Raw genomic sequence first — 22,178 nt, 5'->3', positions numbered from 1 at the left:
AAATAGATAAATTGACTAATTCTAATCAATTTTTGTTCTATAGGATATTTTGTTCTATAAGTCAATACTTTTCAAGTTATTTGAGAGTGAAGATGTTTATTTTTCAACAAATAAAACACGTTTTCAAGCAGTTTTTAGCAAAAATGTAGCTCATAAAAAAACAAAAAAATGGTGTATTCAGGAAGAATATCGACACAATAAACGCAAAGTTGTAGCTCATGAAAAATTGTTCTTATTCGTCCAATTCCAAATCGAACATTTCAACGTGAAATAACCAAAAACTGAAGCAGTTTTTGAGGAAAACTCATTAAAACTTTTTTTTAATGTTTAATAAAGAGCTTTATTTTTATTTTTTTATAAAAGTTTCTATCATCAAAACTAGGGGAGTTACGCTCAAAATAAAGTTGGCCCCCTTTTTTTGGTAAAAAAAAAATCGTGAAAATCTCCTCCTACTTAGCACCCTAAATAAAATTAATCGTTAGCGCTTTACCCTTTACTTTATATATGTATTGTTTATATGATCTGTAACTTTGTTCGAAGTTCTTATTTTTGAAAAAATTTGGTTTTATAGTAAAGAAATTTCTTTATTTTGGAAAAATGCCATTTTTTCAAAATTACTTATTAAGTATTAGTGATACGAAAAAACTCAAACAGTAAAGAAATGTAGGTTTTACTTTTGTAAATATTTTGTGTTTTATTTTGTTTTTCTGTAAGACAAAAATTGGTTAAGATGTGGCTGATTAAAATTTGCATACACTCGTGATTACGGACTCGTTCAAGCCCTTTCAAAAATGAGGACTTTGAACCGGTGAAACTTACTAGTCATATAAAAAAGTTAGGTAATTTGTAAAGCGGTAATGATTAGTTTCATTTAGGGTGCTAAATAGAGAGAGATTTTCACAATTTTTTTCAACCAAAAAAGGTTTTAACTGTATTTTGAGCACAGCTCGCTTAGTTTTGATGTTAGAAACTTTTATAAAAAATAAAGTTTTTTTAAACACTATAAAAAAGTTTTAATGAGCTTTCCCCAAGAAATTTCCCCCATTTTTTGGTTATTTCATGTTAAATATTCGATTTGGAATTTGACCAATAAGAATAATTATTTTTCATTAGCTACAACTTTGCTTTTACTGGGTCGAGCTTCATTTTTTCATTTTTATAAGCTAAATTTTTACCTAAAACGTGTTTTTTTACAATAAACATTTTCACTCCTAAATAACTCGAAAGGTATTGACTGGGCCACTTCGGTTGTGACTTTGTGACACTGAAAATTACACGGTATTGCCGTATTTCACGTACATTTTCTGGGCTTATATTATAAGTTTTTGTTACACTAGTCGCATGTAGTAATTTTTTAAAGGGGGCCCCATTTCTAATTCTGCGGGAGGGCCCCGACGGAGTTTGTTACGCCACTGATAAGACTTATACAAAAAATTCTTTCGGGGCATACAATAACTAACAGCTTAGTATCCATAGTTGTTCAGTTAATGCGTTTCCACCGTATTTCAGAATTTCGTTTGGAATCTTGTCCGGTCCTGGATTACGGATTTTCAGTTTTTCTAATGCTTTAGTAATTTCCTTCGTTGTGACGAACTTTTTTCTTTGTCAAAAACCAATAATACATAAAATTAAATAAAAAATCAATTAAGTTGGAAAAAGTAACTGTTTAAATTTCAATTTATTTTTATTTTCCAAGCACTAATTAGCATCATGTTAAAAAAAAGTTAACAAACCCAAGGCACCAACTAAAATCGTAAAATCATACCACAGAAACCGCCGGTATATCCAAATATGATTCCGAGATTCCGATGCCAAAGCAGCAACTACATCCACTACAACTGCGCACATCTGCCTTACGAGAAACAAAGTACTTGGGTAATGGTGTTTGGTAGTCTTGTATAGACAAAAAAGCGATATAAAAAGACACTAAGAACCGTAAAAGAAGAGCAACCTTAAATCACGGGCGAATACTGCTAATGTGCCATTCGTAGGCAGCACCTCTTGAGCGGTGCTTCTGGTCAACTGTTTTTTGCCGCAATCGTCAAGTAACTCGTGACGAGTGAGTAAATAGGATCTAAATTACAAACCTACATTTCGAATATTACTCTGTTGCCTTTTAAGAACTACTCTTTAAGACGATTGTGTTCCCTCGGCCCAAATATTCCACCATGGGTTTATTTTTATTTCGAAATATCCTGCTAAAAATTCAGCACCGTTAACGTAATAAATAATTTATTAATCTCGTTTAAAAATCATAAAAATTATTACCAAATTTCACAGTTTTAGATAAAATTAATATCTACACGATAGGACCAACATGAAGAATATCCTAAATGGGAGAGAGTGTGTATAACATAGTATTTAGGATACAAATATGAGAACTCTTACCTGTATGATTTAGGAATGTCATAAACACTAACGGTTTAAAAAGCCATCCAAAGGTACTATGAATTTATTAAAGAGTGAAAATACATTAATCAAACTAGAACGTAAACAGAAACAAAATAGACATAAACAAAAACTAGAACTACTATACTACTTACCAGTTAATACAAGTCTTTGTCCGTGTACACTATTGTCCATACAAGTTGCTATCACGAAGATCCTGAATGTAGAGGTGTAGTGATGTGGCAACCTTGGGGTCTAAGGTTACCAAGAATCCATGAAAGCTAACAGTTACTGGTTTACACAAAAGGCACGATAAAACTTATAATTAATTGCTCTTATACCAGAAATAAAATAATAAAAATACCAGAGTTAAAAGAAATGACCAGAGACAGAAATCTTTGGAGACGGACAATACACGACATCACGTCGACTGCTACACTCCCTCCGGGGGGTCAGGATTGAAGAGAGATACCAAAAGCGAGACAATCTGTAACAGATTGGAGAGCACATGGAATGAATCCTTGAGGGATTTTTTGACGGCTTTTACTATCAGAGATGTTGCTTCGACCCCGTCTTAATTTGCTATGAGCTGCAGGTGGGGTCCTGTTGATTGCGGAGTCTTTTTTGACACTTATATGTCTCTTAGACACACATTAACACTAAACACTGTTTTTTATATAACCCCTAATGGATTCTGCACTCTGCCGAAAGGGCAATAAGCGTTTGCTTTGACTAATGTGAAATTGACATGTAGAGTATCCCTCCAGTGAGAGATCTCCTTTAAAGAACTAGCTAAATTTAAATAATGTTTTTTTACAATGAGAGTACTTATATTGGTGTCTATATTTCCTTAGAAGCTAAACTTATCTGAGTCCTGTAGACAGGTCGGCAGGCAGCAAGCGTCCAAGTCTACGCACTTCGTTGACATCTGGCACATTTAGGCGGTTGGCCAACACGTTAAGGTGCACTGACACTCTTTCACTGTAACGAACACTGAACTGGTAGATCACTTCCTTGATGGATTCCAACTTGACGTCGCATGTAGAATGACCCTATTGGGAATGTAGAAAGGTGCAACAACGATGGTTCGCAACACTTTGTTTTGGAATCTTTGAAGGATATCAATGTTGGAATTACTGGCCTTATACAACAGTATTTTGTTGTCCAATGATAATTTAGATTTGCGTCCAATCAGCCAATACATTTTGCTGTTTTCTTTTGGTGAATATATGTTTCTTCCAAGTCAGCCGTCGGTCCAAATGCACACCAAGATATTTAGCATCGTCAGCTTGTGGGAGGTAGCAGTCGTTGATTTTTACTGGTGGATATGTTTCTCTGTGTAAAGTGAATGTCACTTGTGTAGATTTCGTTTCATTAACTCTGATACGCCATCTTTTTAGCCACCTTTGGATTTTATCAAGGTTTGCCTGAAGGTTCTTTGAGGCTGAGACCGGATTGGTGTGGGATGCCAAGACCGCCGTGTCATCAGCGAATGTTGCTACAGTGGTGATTCTTGTTCTTGGCAGATATTATTTCAAGGAGAAACAATATAGGTCCCAAGATGCTACCTTGGGGAACGCCAGAATATATTGGATGTAATGCAGTAAGTTAACTCCCTTGTTTCACGAATAAATGTCTGTCTGATAGGTAGGATTTTAGTAGTAGATAGTGGGGATAGGGTAAGAGTTCTTTCAATTTAAATTGTAGGCCGCTGCTATTTATATATTTACACATGGATTTATTCGAACAACAGTAGTTTATATGATTATCTTTTTTTGCATGTTGTTAAAAAGCGACTCAAATTATCCCTCCACTTCTCACATCCACCTTGACTTGGATTTTCCTTGTTACTTTTTATAATACGGGTGGACTTCTGTATATTTATCACTAGAGATAATGTATGTGGATTAGATGTTTAGACTGATTTTAGATGATTAGACTTCTTACATCCACCTGTAACTGGATCTTCCTCGCTACTTTTTACCATGTCTATATTCAACACCATGATTATCGGCCCGTTTTAAAAGTTCACTGCATGATATAAGTCCCCTCTGTATCCAGAGTGCACGGTCTTGTGCAGTATGAATCCAATTTTGCGTCATCTTTTGCAGATCAACTTGCCATCTTGTAGGTGTTCTTCCTTGTTTCATTTATCTGATCTTGGTATCTATTCGGTTAACTTCCGTGTCCACCTCCTTTATCTCCATTTCAATCTACAAGCTCCTTCCACAAAATTTGTAACTCTGGTTCTATTTCGTAGGTTTTCGCTTATGATCTTGTCTTTTATTATTAATCCTATTATTGAACGCTACATCCTTCTTTGTGCTATTCTTAGTTTTGAAGCATTGTTTTTACTGTCAGGACACATTGATCGCCTTTCCGCTTCAGGTGTTACCTTCAAATACGTATTTAAGAGCTTCAAATACTGCTTATTCATGTGCCAATACATTTTGGCACCCTTTACATTTTGGCTTCTTTATACCTCACCTGTTTCGTTGTCCTTGCCTATTTTAATTTCTTGTTCAAGGTATATGTAGTTATCAACAAGTTCTATCAGTTATATCATCAGGATATCAGTTAAATTGTAACGCAGAGAGTCACGGTGAAATTAGATCCAGAATTTAGGAGACCAAGGTCGCTTTTAGAAGGATGTCCAAGATGTTATGCAACAGAGACCTAAAATTGGAATTGCGGATCTACCTACTTCGCTGCTACATGTTCGCGGTCTCACTTTATGGTATCGAGTCTTGGACTGTTAATAAAAGTGATCGAAATCGCATTGAGGCTTTCGAAATGTGGTGCTATAGAAGAATTTTAAAAGTTTCTTGGGTGGAGAAGACTAAGACCAGTGGCGTACTGAGCATCGTTTCGCGGGTTCCGCGGAACCAGGGACCCGCTGTAACGCGTTTTTTGCTTCGAAGAAGAAAGAAAAAATCGAAAAAAAAATCGGTCACTAATCTTAGCCCGAAAATTCAAAATGAGGTGATAGATTTACTTGGAAACTCTATTAAAAGTGAACTACTTCATAATATTAGTGCTTCTCCATTTTTTTGTATAGATACAACTCAAGGCATTTCAAAACAGACCAACTTATTAGTTTTTCGATATGTAGAAATTGTGTATGCCGAAGAAAATGTCTTGGATGTTGTAATTAACGAATCATTTTTAGGATTTGTTCCGATAACTGACCAAACTGCGTGTATACTTAGCAATAAAATTTTGGCTAAATTATAAACTAAATTAAATATGCATGGAATGGACAAACTGCGGGGTCAGGGATGTGATGGTGTAGCAAACATGAGTGGCGTTTATAATGGCGTTCACGCCAAAATTTGGAAAAGATATCAAAACGCTCCTCATGTTCACAGCGCTTCATATACATGTATGTTAATATTCATATTAATTTCTTTACGATTTGGAAGCCAAAATGTTTAAAACCAATAGTATTAATTTAAATTAGTTTTAAATGATTCAGTCAAAACATTTATTTAAACTTTACTCTGATCATTGATATGTGTTTAATATTGTTAGATATTTATTACACATTTTCTTGTGTTTGCACCATCTTCATGAATTTTATTTTAATAAAAGTCGTGTTCGGTTTTTTAACAAACTATTAGCTTATTTCTATAGTTTCTATAATCAATATTAAGTGTTAGCGAAAATTGCTTTATTAATTTCTTTTTAAGAAAATCTCGTCGTTTAATTAAAGATGTCAACCCCACCGTTATCCAAGGTTTTATTTTTTATATTTTTTTATTTAAACGTTGTATGTCCCTAGATAGACCAGTAAGGATCTGTGAAAAAACGTCTATTTTTGGATGTGAGAGGTGGCATTCCCATTTTTGCAGATAAAGTTAGGTGACACCTTCAGTAATAATAATTGACTTATGCTCCTTCTCAAATATGCCCGGAACATTAATAAAAAGATTAAAATATTTAAAAATTTCGAAAAACATCGATTTTTTTCCGCTTTCTTTGCTTATAACTTTAAAACTATTCGTTTTGGAACAAAGTCGTAGAGAAATAAAATAAAGATAATTGAATTTTGTATGATATACGACTGGTAAAAAATGTCTTAAGGTATTACCTTTTCTGCAATATAGCAATAAATACAAAATAAGGGGGCAAAATAAGTCTGTTGTTATTCAATATTTTTTAACCACTTTGGTGGCACTTAGAACCATAGTAATTCGCTTAGGAAATTCTTCATAAGATACTTAAATTGTGTACCAAATTTCATTAAAATCGACCTAATAAATTTTGCATAATAAATTTGCAATCTAAATGTTTTTAAAAAAGTTCAAATTCTTTAAAATCTTTCTGAACAAAAAGTAGACCATTTAGAAGTTGGCTAATTTTTTTACATATAAAGAGGTGCTCTATCTATCTATTACACTTTACAGAATTAAAATCGGATTATTTAAAGGGCCCCAGAAATGTTTTAAATTTATAAACAATTTTTTGGCTTATAAACAAATAGCTTTGTTTAATAATAAAAAAATTAATTTTTAGGAATGAAAATAATTAAAACCGGTATAATTTGACTTAAACTTTCAAATGCTGTCAGCAGAATTGCTATTTTATTTTTTAATCAAACGTTATTCGCGTTCAAAAATCCACCGCGTTTATATCGAAAACTATGCATCCTACGAAAAAACTTGTATGGGCCATTCCACGAACATACGCCTGTTTTGGATTACTTCGACAAGGAATATTTTACTGTGCAACATAAGAAGTACGAAAGTAAATGGCGCTAATAATTATTCCAATAAACAACAATGTAATTTGCAATTTATGTACTTTCGTTCTTCTTATTTTGCACAGTAAAATATTCGTTGCCGAAGTAATCCAAAACAGGCGTATGTTCGTGGAATAGGGTATAAGAGCATTTTTTGCTTAGAATTACCCAAGAAATACAAAAAAAAAATGTTTTAAAAAGTTCTTTGTTTATAACAATATTATCGACATCCGGATCAACTGTTACCCAAAAAATTCGTGTTCTACGGGTCAAAATACATAAACAACTTGGGTAAGTCCATCTAAATAAAGGAGCCCGTAGCACCCCCTCCTGGTCACAGCACTAATTTGTTTATAAGCCAAAAAATTGTTTATAACTTTAAAACATTAATGAGGCTGCTTAAATAATCCGATTTCAATTCTGTAAAGTGCATTAGATAGATAGGTAGAGTACTTCTTTATATCTAAAGAAATTGACAAATCCTTGTATGTTCTAGTTTTTGTTGTGCAAGATTTTAAAAAATTTTAATTTTTTAAAAAAAAGTTAGATTGCAAAATTATTATGCAAAATCTAGTAAGTCAATTTTAATGAAATTTGGTGTACGATTTTAGCACATTACAAAAATTTTCTAAGCGAATTAGAAAGGTTCCAAGTGTAACCTAAGTGATGGAAAATCATTCAATAAAGACAGGCTTGTTTTGCTCCCTTATTTTATATTTATTGCTATTTTGAAGCAAGGGTGATAACTAAAGACATTTTTTAGCCAATCGTATCTGATAGAAAATTTAATTATCTTTGTTTTATTCCTATAGGACTTTGTTCTAAAATGAATAGTTTTTAAGTTATAAGCAAAAAAAGTAGAAAAAAAAAGAAATTATTTGAAATTTTTAAATATTTTATTTTTCTTATTATTGTTCCGGGCATATTTGAGAAGGAGCATAAATCAATTATTATTAACGAAGTTATCACCTAACTTTATCCGCAAAAATCTGAATGCCACCTCTCACATCCACCTAAAAGCAGGTCCTTACTGGTCTAAGAAGTTGGTATGTAATTATCAACTTATTTTTAAATAGACCTATAAAATTTAAGAATCTATTTTGTTCATAATATAAGTATTATTGCAATGTTCATTTTTTAAAAGCTGTTTTAGTTTTCCGATATTAAGATTTTTAATTATGACTGAAGATTTAGATGTAGAACATTTTTGAGTTTAATTATTTATAAAAACTACTGGAGTAAAGTGATCAGTCATGTCAGTATGAAAAACGATAGGATTAATATTAATTTACTCTTTAAAGTTAACTTGAGTTTTTATAAATATACTTTTGATATACCTACAATGTGTGTGTTAATTGGGCGGGCGGACCCGCATCACAACTGGAACTAGGGCCTGCATCTCAACTGGAACCAGGGACCGCTGATCTATCAGTACGCCACTGAGTCTCAATACTAGATCGTCTCAACAAGACTACTGAGATTATAAAAAGCATGAAGAAGAGAAAGCTGGAGCACTTCGGACATGTAATGAGAGGTCCCAAATATAGGCTGCTACAAAATATTATGCAAATGCAAGTGAAAATAGCAGGCAAACACAGTCTAGGACGAAGAAATACTTCATGGTTGAAGAAGTAGATTGGTATGATTATGATATTTAGGGTGGCATTGAATAAAATTAAGATAGCTATGATGGTAACCAACGTTCTGAAAGGACATGGTACATGAAGAAGCAGAACAAGTTCTACGATCTTACCTATTTAAGTATTTTGATATCTTATCCAAGATGATTAAATTAAGGATCAGTCTGTATTGTAATGTATTTTGTCAGTCATGTAGGTATTGTTTTTTCGAAAACATTTTTTTGATTCGTCATGGGTAACCTTAAGAAGAACCAAATGCTTAAGGGGAACGGAGCAAAATCTAAAATTTTGACGCATGTCAAAATTTTCAATGTGTTTTAAGTGTATTCATTTTTTTTAATTCTGCGAAGACTAATGAGTATTTTTGAATAATTTAAACGCAGAATGAAAGATTACAATATTACAGAGGACCGGAAGTTCCTAAAAACTTCTATAATGTTTATTTTAATAAGTTACAGGGGTGAAAATAAAAGAGAAAATTTAGTGTGATTTTTAATTCCAAATATTTTATTCAAAAGAAACTTTTTATTTATTCCAAGGGACTTTCGGCCCTCGGCAATAAAGTAGTCTTTCATTATGCGTTTAAATTTTTAAAAAATACTTATTAGTTCGAAGAAAATTAATACATTTAAAACACATTGAAAATTTTGACAGGCGTCAAAATGTTGCATTTTGCGCCTTTCCCCTTAAGAAATAATAAAATAATTATCAAAGGCATAGTTGTGTTTCTTGTACCGATTGTTTTAAATAGTGCTTTAATTCAGTAATTCTTCTTCTTCTTCCTTCTTGTATGTAGGCTTTAAAGCTTGTTTCTTCTTCAATATTAGCCTCCTACATTGTTTAAGTTATCGCACCATATTTTTCTTGGTGACTCCTGTGACCTCCTAATAAGGAGGTCACAGGACCTCCTTTATAATAATAAATACTTCTTCATCCATTTGGTGACTTATCTCGTGCTATTCGTACTATCCTATCCTCTGCCATTCTACTAGTGTGTTCGTTCCACTACTGTTTCCGTTTTGTCACCCATCCATTTATGTCTTCTACATTGCATGATCTTATGTTTTCGCTTCTTTTCCTATCTATCGGACTTTTCCCTGATATTCGTCCGAGTATTTTCATCTTTGTTGTTTCTAGTATTAGGTCGTCTCGTTTTAGATGTGTCAGGTCTTGTCTCCGCCGTGTATGTCAATATAAGTCTAATTGCTGCTTTATAGATTCTTGCTTTTGTGTCTTGTCTTAGGTATTTGTTCTTCCAGATTGTGTCATTAAGAGATCCCGCCGCTTTACTTGCTTTTAAGCTTTGTTGTCGTACTTCCTCTTCAACATCTCCGTAACTGGTTATATCTATTCCCAGATATCTAAACCTTGCTTCCTGCTTTATTATTTTCCCATCAATTTCGATTTTACATCGTAGTGGGTATTTAGATGTTGTCATACATTTGGTTTTTTCAATTCAGTAATGACGATTTTTTAGCAGCCCCCAAAATTTAGTCTAGTGTTTAAATATGATATATATTCAATTTTTTTCACATTAAACAAAGAGATATTCTCATACAGAAAAATTGTTTTAGCAAATATATAGAATCTGATTGGTGGAACTGTTAGGTAAAAGAATATAGAATACTCTTAAGGCCAACAATATAATTTGAATCGGTTTCTTCTTGTTCTTGTACCGACTCCCGTCTTTCGTAATGTGTCTAATGCCCGAGAGTTGTATACTCGACCACCGGCACTGATTGTCTAATAATGCCCAGAATGGTATTATCGACAGGACGTTACTTATTCCATTGCCATTTTTCTGGTCTTTTATAGGGTGACCACCAAGACACCCATTTCGAACAATCATACGCGAGGGCACCTGGTTATGTCCGCAAGAAGAAGAAATTTTACCGTGCAGAGTATGTTGTTGGAGGAATTTTAACCGAGATTTTACTAAAGGCGGAAATACACCATTCAATTCAGTTGAACAATGTGTAGTCCAGGAACCAAAGCTTTTCACCACGCAATTTTTACAGAATGGATCAATTTGCTTGAAAATTTGAGAATAAGTAGTGGATAGTCCATGGATCAAAAACTATATGATGCCGACAGGCGCTTTTACCATGGGGGTGGTTGCCACCCCATCTCGGAGGGTGGAAATTATTTGTCATATTTTGACCGCAAAAGTGAATACAAACATTCATACTATGTAAAAAATGTTCTATACATTATTTCGATAAAATTAATTGTTTTTGATTCAAACCAAGTTCTTGGGAATTAAATTACCTACAATTTCATATTTAAATTTTTTCGAATCTCTTATCTTTCTATTCTGAAGGAAATGGCAATTTTTCTTCAGTTTTTTTTTAACTAATCAGTATAAGCCGGTCAAACTTCCACAATCTATTAATAATACATAAATAAAGAAGAACGGATCAGACCAATTACTAAAAACACCACTAACTTACATTATTATCCTTCCAATTGGATTTCTCCTTTTTTTTTTTTCAAAAAAATATATTGATTTTTTAACCGTAACTTTTTTATTTTTTATCTTAAAAAGTTCGTTAAAAAAGAATTTTGTAGATGTTTACAAGATCTATAAGGTTACTCATATTAAATCCTTTTAAAATTCTCAGTCACAAAAAGAGATGGCATTGAAAGGGTTGGTAAAAGTGGTTTTTGCATAATATTACAAGTTTTAGTTGTCAATAGCTCTCTCAATCTTTGCCGTAAAAAATTTTTTAAAAGAGGTTCTTGGGAATTAAATAAGATACAATTTCATATTTAAATATTTTTTCGTATCTCTGATGCTACTCTTTCTATTCTGAAGAAAAGGGCATTTTTACCAAACTACCAAAACTCGTTATTCGTTTTTAACTCCATTTTTTTTAAACTAATGATTCTAAGCCGGTCAAACTTCTAGAACCTATTAACAATACATAAATAAAGAAGACCAAATCAGCTCAATGACAAATTTTAATTGGGGTGGTGATTAGGGGGTTGTTTACGATCACTTTTTTGCTGAAAAAAAAATAGGGACAGACGTTCTCTTGATTATAAGTCACTTAATTTTTTTAGCTAGAGGTTTTTTTTTATTTCTGGAGATACATATTTTTAAATACTTTAAATTAATTTTAACAAGTTATCCTCGAAAAATGCATAGTTTTCTTGTCCGTTTACTTTGAAACTACAATATTTAGCATTTGTCGAAGAAGAGCCAACATATAATAAAGTATAGCTCGATTACTATTGGTCTTAAAGAAAATAAAAACAAAACGGTTTTGTTTATTTTTTCAAACGGTACATTTTGGTTAGGTAAAGTTGTTTTGATAAAACGAAAACTTTTTGAGTTATTAGCAGAAAACTGATTAAAAAAAATTGATTTTTTCGATATAAAACTAACACTTTCGACAGCGAATAAATCGAAAACTATTAATTTTATCAAAAAATGTATAGAATGTTTTTTGCTTATAATGAATGTTTTTATCAACTCTTGCGGTCAAAATATAATAAAAATTTCCACCCCCGAGGTAAGGTGGCAACCACCCCCATGGTAAAAGCGCCTTTTGGCATGATATAGATTTTGATCCTTGGACTATCCACTACTTATATATTAGTATATTAGTAGGTATCTAGTAAGGCTATGCCTCTATAGTTGTCACACTTCAGTGTGTCTCCTTTTTTATGCAGCTGACATATGTAGCCCTCATACTAGTACGTTGGCATTATTTCACTTTCCCATATTTGCACTGTTAGCTGAATATATCCTCCTCTGCAGCTGATCTCCATTAAACTTGATGAAAAATAATAGTATTTTTTTTAAGTTTGTACAGTTTCTAATTAAGTTGAGGCTTTCCGCTTACAAAATCATCTTTAGAGCTATGGTTAATGGTTTTAAAGCGCCACTAAAAGAGGGAGGGATCCCATTAGAATTTAAAAAAAGTTCATATGCAGTTTTTTATAAATCCAGACTCTCTCGGGAGTTTGATTGTTTTAGAAAAATATGTAATAAATGTAAGAAATTAAAACACATCCAGGACAGAAGTAATAGATAATAATTAAAAAATAATTCTTTCGATCATGGCAAGATTAAAGAGCCTTACCGTCTGATGTTGACGCAACCAGCAAAATGAAAGCAGAATGAACTGATTTCCATTTGGAATATTGGAAACCACTGAGTTGTTACTACATTTACTTTTTTTATTAGACACAGTTTACTTCTACTATTTTCCTTCATAAAAAATATAATTGCTAAATAAACAAATAAAAATAAGCAATATATTCCATTAGCTACTCTGTACAAAAGTCAAGACAAAAGAAGGAAACCGTCACATTGTTGCGTATATTAATAAATCTTACTGATGCTGATAATATTCATTGAAGAATCTCAAACATCACCGTATGTTAATAAGATTTCTTGTAAGCTGCATTGAATCAGAACAAGACTTTTAAATTCAATAGATTGCAGAATCGGAATAAGTACAGCTTGATTTGAAAATTTTAAAACGGGCTTTAACTTATTTATTAAAATTATTGCTAGTTATAGCTCGCTCACTATCTTATTTTATCGATTATTTCATTCATAGGAGATTCTGACCAATAGAAAGCTACAGAAATCTAAATTAAATCCATAATTTTTGATAATTTCCCGTCGTCAAGTATATTACGTCAGATGCCCTTCGTTGCTACGAAAAAATACGTTTAGTTTTAAAAATTATAAAAGTGATGACTTTCAAACATCAAATTAATATTTATAACAACTGTTTGTTTAATTGTACTAATTTGTACTTACATAAATAAATTACAATAAAATTTTGGTTTTGAACAGTTTTATTCATGAAATAATCGCAACAAATTGCACTGGAGCTCTAAAATTAATATAGAATTTTTGCCCTCAAAAAGTTTTTTGACATAATATTTTTTGACATAATTTCAGTCGCCTTCGGCTCGTGAAATTTAAACTGTCAAAATGTCACTCGGGAAAAATTCAATAATTTTAGAGCTCTTGTGCAATTACTACTGATTATTTCATTCATAGGAGATTCTGACCAATATAAAGCTACAGACATGCAAATTAAGGTGATAATTTTTGATAATCTCCCGTCGTTAAGCATATTACGTCAGATGCCCTTCGTTGCTACGAAAAAATACATTCAGTGACATTAATGACAAATGTTTTTTTTTTCTCTGATTCTGGCTTTGGTTTAGAACTAGAACCTTTAGCCACGTAATTGTATAACTTATCACTAATTCAGGGGAGTAATGTGTAGTGTGTGTGTTGAGTAAGTGTCTTGTTACTTTGCAAAGTCGACGTCATTGTCTTTGCAAAGAGACGCTAATTGTTTCCGAACGTCTGCGGTCCCTCCGGTGAGTACCGATCCCACAAAGACAGAAACTATTTTCCATTTATTAATTTATAATAAATGAAAAATTTCTGCCCCTGGAAGGATTCGAACTCCCGACCTTTCGTTTCAAAGGTAGGCGCTCTTAGACAAATGTTTTAAAAATTATAAAAGTGATGACTTTCAACCGTCAAATACATATTTATAACAACTGTGTGTTTAATTTCACTAATTGGTACTTACATATATAAATTACAATAAAATTTTGGTTTTGAACAGTTTTATTCATGAAATAATCGCAACAAATTGCACTCGAACTCTAAAATTAATATAGAATTTTTGCCCTCGTGACACTTTGAAATAATTCCACTCGCCTTCGGCTCGTGAAATTAAAACTGTCAAAGTGACACTCGGGAAAAATTCAATAATTTTAGAGCTCTTGTGCAATTACTACTGAAAATTCTTATTTGTTAACATTTTATCATCGATCTGTCTAGATTTTCCCCATTTTATATACATCAAAATTTATCAATCAAGGTTTTTTATAGATTATAATATATAATTTGTGTAACTGAGTCCTTTAGCAAATTAAAAAATTGTGCGAAATACTTAACTCCCAAAAACCCACGTTTTTGTTTTAAGGGTGTTTGCGAGTTTTTGGGAAGTTAATGATATTTTTGGAGATCAATAGAGTCCGAATCAATGCGTCTCCAATTCATATTTAAAGAATATACGAAAAATTATTAATAAGCACATAGTTTATGCGAAATACCAGGTTTTCAAGAGATATTTTGGGGTTTTTACTGTACTCTCAACTCTTTTACGTTGCCATGGATTAAAATTAAAATTAATTTATTAAAATTTAAAATTAATAAATCAACATAAGACGATGTATTTTCCATATTCAGAGAAGAGAAACATTCCATAGAATTTCCATCCCATTTTTTATCCCATTTCCATAGAAACATACGAAAAACTCTTTTTTCCAGTTTTTTGGGGATTTTACTGGATTTTTCCATCTTCTATAATCTCTATAGACAACATATCTCATATTGATATTGTTTAGGTAGGATACAAAAATATAATACAATAATAATAAGTAAGTAAAGGAAACTAAGTGCTAAAAATATTTTTATCTACTCTATCTAATATTATTATGTATAAGTTTTCAGTTTGTGAAAACTGTCATTATAGATAGCAGTGGGTGAAGGATTTAAAGTGTGCGTGAAGTAACAATGTATTTGAAATGGAATTTACTTTTTCGCACTGTTTTTGGCACACTTTCATATAATCAAATATCCTTAACTTTCGTGTTGTCATGGTGATGGATGGACATAATGAGCAATAAATTACAACAAAAGTTTTGGCACTTTTGTGGTTTGAAAGAAGTTAGAATTTTTAAATGTCAAAGTTCTAAATATTGTAGAATAGAAATGAATTCCAGTGACGAAATGTTACAGTTTTTTATTTGTTTATCGTAGATAAAATATTGTATGAAACTGTGCGTGAAGTACTTTTTGCGAACTTACACGATGTATAGCACTCGCTCCGCTGTCGCTCGTGCTCTAAACATCGCGTGCGTTCGCAAAAAACATAGTTCACGAACTGTTTCATAAATAACTATTTACACATTGTTTAAAAGTGATAAATGATGGAAAACTCCAGTAAAAACTCCAAAAAAACGTTTTTGAAAACTGTTTTGCATAAGATTAGGTTACATATACTTCTCTATGGCTGTAAAATTCATTATCCCATGTTTTTCAAGAATACACTTTGAAATGTGAAATGGCACATAACGGAAAAAAATTAGGGAAATCCAGCATAAAGACCAAAAACACTTAAGAACCAGGTTTTTCACATGTTTCAAAAAATTTCTAGCTACTCTGAACATGGGAAGGTCGTCGTCTTATGTTATTTTATGAAAATGTAAAAAAAAACTTGCTGTTTAATGATGTAGAAAGGTAAAAAGTTAGGTAAATCTAGTAAACACCCCCAAATAACCCTTGAAAACTTGGTATTTCGCACAAACTATGATTGTATTTGCTTCTTTAAGGCCTGAAGAGATTATTTTTCATATATTTTTTAAATATAGATCGTAAACGCATTGATTTAGGTTATATCGATCTCAAAAATATAGTTAATCCCGCAAAAAAAAACCTAAAACCGTGAAAACATGGGCTTTAAAGGTATTTTGCCCAATTTTTGAATGTGCTTAAGGACTCGGTTACTTTAAAGTACGTATAACTTGTTATAACGTGGTTTGAGAAAATAAAGAGATTTTAGACCCTCTACTTTTTGACGTACGTTAAACGTAAAACGTTATACTTGTCATGCGCATTGAGAAATAAATAAGGGATAATAACGTGTTTACTTAAAAGAGTTTTTGAAAGCTTTCGGAAACTGCGCAAGCAGATTAACTTTAATTGACATTTGGCAAATGTAACCTATAAAACGGCAGTTGTAAGCTATAACTTATTTTATTGAATTATTTGTCATAATGGATGAAAATGTATTAAGACGTTCACCAAAGACAATTTTACCACTTTAGGAACACAAAACATCCATCCTAAGTTTAACAAGACAATTCAGTCAAGTGTCAGATTTCTCAAGAGATGGTGTAATTTAGACTTATTCTACCAGTTTTGCCAAGCAGATTATATTCAATTATATAATATGTTTATTACCTGATAGTTTTTAAGATAAACAAATTTTGATTACAGTTTTATACATCGTGACTATATTTTTTATTCTAGTTGTCTTTGGTTCAGCTCATATGACTTTTTTCGTTTTTTATGATTTAAGTAGATATATTATGACATTTGGCAATCTTACAAATACGTAATCCCTTAATAACGTCAACCTTATTTCTACCTAAATAAGGGGATACCTTATCCGCTAATAAAGTAATACATTATTTTTCAGTTAATGCGCATGAGCAGAATAACGTATAGGGGAGAATGGGGGAATGCGAACCACTTAACTGTATTCTTTAGTAAAAAACAAATTTTAGGTTATATAAAAAATCGGTCCAGGTTAAGAGCTAGTTTAAAATGTTAATTATCCTTCCCTATTATTATTGTGTTAATTTATTTAGTTATGTTAAAGTTATTATGAAATTACTAAAAATAGTGAATGGCTGCAATTGCCCCAATAGGTCGGGTAATAGGAATCACAATTTATTTTAAGTTTTATATGTATTAAATTTTTAATTTTCATAACAAAAATAGTAATAAATTGTTTTCAAATCATTTTGTTTAAACAAAAGTCACAGAAATAATCTTTAGCTGTGTCAACCCCCGAAAAATCTGCACGTACCCATCGACCACAAGCTCTACAGCGATACCACAGTTCTGCCACTTTTCCCAGAATCATAGCAGATAACACTGACATTTTATTCATTCGATGAGTCTTCAAAAACTTGACGTTTTACCCTTGATCGTTTATCGGTTTTATTTGTTGGTTTTTTGGCTTTCTTGTTTGTGTTTTTAGTTTTGTTTCTTCGTTTGTGTTTTTACTTTTGTTTTTTCAGTCTTTTCTTGTTTTTCTTTTTTATCCTGCTTCTTTTGTTCTTTTTCTTCCAATACTCGTTTCATTGGTGTTACCGTAAGAATTTCAGAATGTTGTTTTGCTCTCGCCCTTTTCTTTGCAGGCACATGTATTTCTGGTGACGGTGAAGATTTGTTAAGAATATCTTTGTAAATCTTCTAAACTCCAAGAACCCCAAGAACCCTTTACAGTCTGCCTTTCTCGATTTCTCGGCATCTGTAATAAAAAAAATATATTTTGAAGGTTATCGGGTAATTGGGTAATGGGACCCATTAAACGCCTGATGGTTCCCATTACCCGTTTTGTTTAGAAAATTTTTACCTATGAAAAAAATTACCAAAACCAGGTGATTAAAAAAACAGATCACATGCAGTTATTCTTTAGGTAGTTAAGTTTAGTTTGCATAAAATAGTTTTCAAGAAAAACATATTGGGACTAACTTACCGTGAATTTTGTAAACCACCTGTATTATAACGATTACTGCAAAAAGTCTATTATGCTCACACAAGAATCAAACAACACTGAATAAACATCTGAAACGATGTCGCTGCTTCTCTGCATTGTTGATAGCGTGTCGCCAGTGTCAGCAAGTATTTAAAAGCGCTTAATTTAAATAAAACTGGGTGGTTCTCATTACCCGATGGCTCCCATTCCCCCATTCTCCCCTAACGTTTAACGTTGCTGAAATAAGGGGCTTAAAAACTCTCTAATCTCGAAAAAACCCCTAAAAACCAGTTTTTTCTGTTTTGGAAGGTGGCGCACTTTACGGAAAGATCTGACAAAAAATCAGAAATATATTTTTTTGATCAAATACACAAATTAAAAAATAGACCTGGAGTAATCTCCCAAAAAAAGTTCTTTTGAAAAACAATGCATTTTTAAGTAATATACCCTCAACGCCCTCAACCTACGAGTCTATTAAAAATAGACAAGTTGAAGACTCAACTATTCGTGTGATTTTTTTTAAATTTTGAAATCGCTTGCAACCCATTAAAAAAAATAAAAACAAAGAATTGCGTCTTATTTTTTAATCACACATAACGTAAAAAAATGAAAATTGAAATTGAAAAGGAGCGCGAGCATTTTTCCTAGCTTAACCGCTTTAGGGTATACCGTTTTATATTAGTAAAAATAAGAATTGTGATACAAAAAAGTAATTATCCCGTTTTTTGTTTATATTTAAACTAGCAGTTTTATACAAATCTTTATCAAGTCATACAGTCCGAGTAAGCGAATTAGTAATAAATAAAATTATTATAATTTTCTGAAGTTTTATTTATTGCACCTGAGAAGTTAGCAAAACGTACGCTTCTGTAAATCATACATTAACAATAAATCTAAAGGTGACTCGAGTAAGGCAGCTACAAACAAGGTATGGAGAAGAGATAAAAATTTTGAGGACAAGTACTATATAGGGTATTGGCTACTGCTTGTTTATTATGCGACATTCGCATCGGGAAGTACCCATCCTCGTAAATCTATGCACAAGAATCGAAAGATTATGCGCCTTCTTCTTACATTTAGACACTGACACTGCTTCGGCCTGCAGGCTATGGCCAATTTCCTCGTCTTCATAAGATATTTTAACCCTTTAGATCACGAATTAAATTGCTTTAAGCTAAAAATCTGAAATTTGCAACTTGGCGAGAATGAATTTTTGATATTAGTTTTACATTTTCAAAATGCACCGTTTGAAATGAAACTATACTGTGCAATTCTCAGCTGAACTTACAACTAAGAATCAAGTTCTTAAAATGTTAGGTGTATCCTGTATTACTATATGAGTGTGAAACCTGGATCATGAAGGTTAATATGATGAACAAATTAGAAGCCTTCAAGATGTAGTCATATCGGAGAATGCTTAAAATCGCATGGATTCAACACATTTCAAACACAGAAGTCTTAAACAAAATGGTGAAGGCGAAGGTGACTTGACGAAGATGATAAAAGAGAGAAAACTTGAATATCTGGAGCATATAATGAGAGGTAGCAGATACTGTATACTGCAGTTAATACTCAACGGAAATACCGAGGTAAAATGAGGAATTGGTAGAAAGAAATATTCATGGTTCCTAAACCTTCGCCAATGGACTGGTTTATCAATACATGAATAATTGTTACATGACGCGCAAGATAGAGAACCGTATCGGCAAATTGTCATGGAAGCTATCCACGCCTAAATTAGGCACGGTTCTCAGAAGAAGAACAAGCTAGGATATTTTAAAATTACATAAAACATACTTGATCGAAATTATGCATGAGGCATGGGTTTTGAAATAGCTCAAATCTAAATCAAATACACTCAAAGGTTTTCTTTAATAATACAGTTGATCTGATCAACAAACAGAACAAAGGCACAATTCTTTAAGCTAATTTGATTATTACAAATACAGGTCCTACTGATTACGTTCGCGTATGATATATAGGTTATTAATTTTAAACACACCTCAACATCAGTTTATACATTTTTTATCTCCCCTTTTCATACTTTTGGTTTAAAGACAAATTGTTAACTATAAGTGTTTTATTTTTTTACAGGTTACAAAGAAACAGCTTTTGCTCACTCAATGACCTCAGCAAGCGTGGCTATCTCCATAGCGAGGGGATGTAGTGCTGGAATTCTGATGAACTGCGGCTGTGATTCCAAGATATACAAAATCAGAAAACCCAGGGAAATGGTAAAAACCGATTGGAGATGGGGAGGTTGCTCACATAACATACGCTACGGTCTCAAGTTTTCTAAGATGTTTCTGGATTCAAGAGAAAAGGCTGAGGATATGCAGTCTAAGATTAATCTACACAATAATCAAGTGGGGAGGAGAGTAAGTATTATCTTTTTTTATTACAATTTCCGATGGACTACACTACTACACAATAATAGTTTGGTTGTGTAATAATCTGGGCAGATTATCGGAGAATAGACAATTTTTGGGAAAAGTTATTTACCAGCAATTTTATTGCTGGAATCGAATCTTATGATCCTATATATTAATAATATTGGTATGCAAAGTCCGCAGATAGTGTGCTACTTTTTTATAAACAAAATGGCGCCCGAAAATCGTGTTTTTTCCAATTTTTTTTCTATAACTCCAAAGATTTTAACTTTAACACCAAAGACTTTAACACCAAAAACACCCAAATAAAAATTCACCGTAATTAAATTCTGCATAGAGACATGTTTTTCCCGATTTACTTTGACGAACATTTTCCTCAGAAAATGCGGATTTTCCAACAAAATCTTTAATTTTCAACTAAAATTTTAGGTTAGTAATTATTTATCAACAATTAAATAACTTGGTAATATAAAAGCTCTTTTGTATATACTATATTTTCAGAAGCCGATAGAAATTAAATGAACAGTTTAGCAACAATTAAATTGTTAATTAAAAATTTATAGTCGCTATAATAACCCCAATATTTATGATACATAAGAATAACTAAGATTTTTGTTTAAAAAGGCATGATACCTATCTAATGTATGTACTTTACAGAATTGAAATTGGACTATTTAAGCGACTTTAGTAATATTTTAAAATTATAAACAATTTTTTTGCTTATAAACAAATAGAATGTCTCGGGAAATCTTGAATTAACTCAAATTATGAAAACGGTATTGGAAATAACGCAGCAGGACGCTTATTTTAAAAGAAAAACGTTTAATTGCGATGAGTGGTTCCTGAGATAGAACCGGTCAAAGTTGACCGGCATGTACGGCGAAGATTTAAATTATAGGATGGTCATTTTCGAACCATCACCTTTTTATTTCAGTCTTCTTTCTCCACATACATTTTCATACCTTTAAAAGATTCCTAACATATATTATAATAATAAAACTATCGGTATTACGAGTGATTCTTCATCTTTTTTTGTTTCCAAGTAACTCGAGTAGAGCCATCTAACTAACGCATTATTAAATTTCAAAGTTGCTTTTGTTTTGTTACAATAAATTAATTACGTTTTTCTTTTAAAATAAGCGTCCTGCTGCGTTATTTCTAATACCGTTTTCATAATTTGATTTAATTTAAGATTTCCCGAGATATTTTATTTGTTTCCTCCTCCTCCTAAGTGCCTTCTCTATTGAGGTTGGCGATCAATATGACAAATTTCTCTCTGTTCTGGGCTTGATGGATTAAGTCATTCCCTGTTGTGTGGGTCCAATCTCTAATATTTCAGAGCCAGGATTTTTTCTTTCTTCCTATACCCCTTTTACCTTCGATTTTGCTTTGTAATATTACCTGAAGCTGCTCAAATTCCCTATGGCGCATTATGCGTCCTAGATATGACGTCTTTCTAATATTGATTGTATTGACCAGATGAGGACGTGTGTTGATTATTTACAGTACTTCCTCATTTGTAGTTTTGCTGGTCCAGCTTATTCTTAGCATTCGGCAGTACATCCACATTTAGAATGAATTCAGTTTGTTGACGTCATACTGTTTTAATGTCCAGGTCTCACAGCCATATAGTAATAGAGACCACACATAACACTTTAGTGTTCTCATTCTTATTGTGACTGATAGCTTGGGGTTACAGAGC

General features: G+C 32.2%; 1 protein-coding gene across 1 annotated transcript in view; it reads left to right on the top strand.

Moving 5' to 3' along the window:
• The window catches only part of LOC114345846 (protein Wnt-10b), a 160,045-nt gene that overhangs the window by 101,866 nt on the left and 36,001 nt on the right, over positions 1-22,178 (top strand). The window contains exon 3 of the mRNA XM_028296658.2: positions 20,181-20,464. Coding sequence (XP_028152459.2) covers positions 20,181-20,464 — 284 coding nt within the window. The remainder of the gene's footprint in view (positions 1-20,180; positions 20,465-22,178) is intronic.

Source organism: Diabrotica virgifera, chromosome 2 (genome assembly GCF_917563875.1).
Source record: "Diabrotica virgifera virgifera chromosome 2, PGI_DIABVI_V3a".
NCBI classification, from domain to species: domain Eukaryota; kingdom Metazoa; phylum Arthropoda; class Insecta; order Coleoptera; family Chrysomelidae; genus Diabrotica; species Diabrotica virgifera.
The sequence above is the reverse complement of the archived record's forward strand: the minus strand, read 5'-3'. Positions and strand labels throughout refer to the sequence as shown.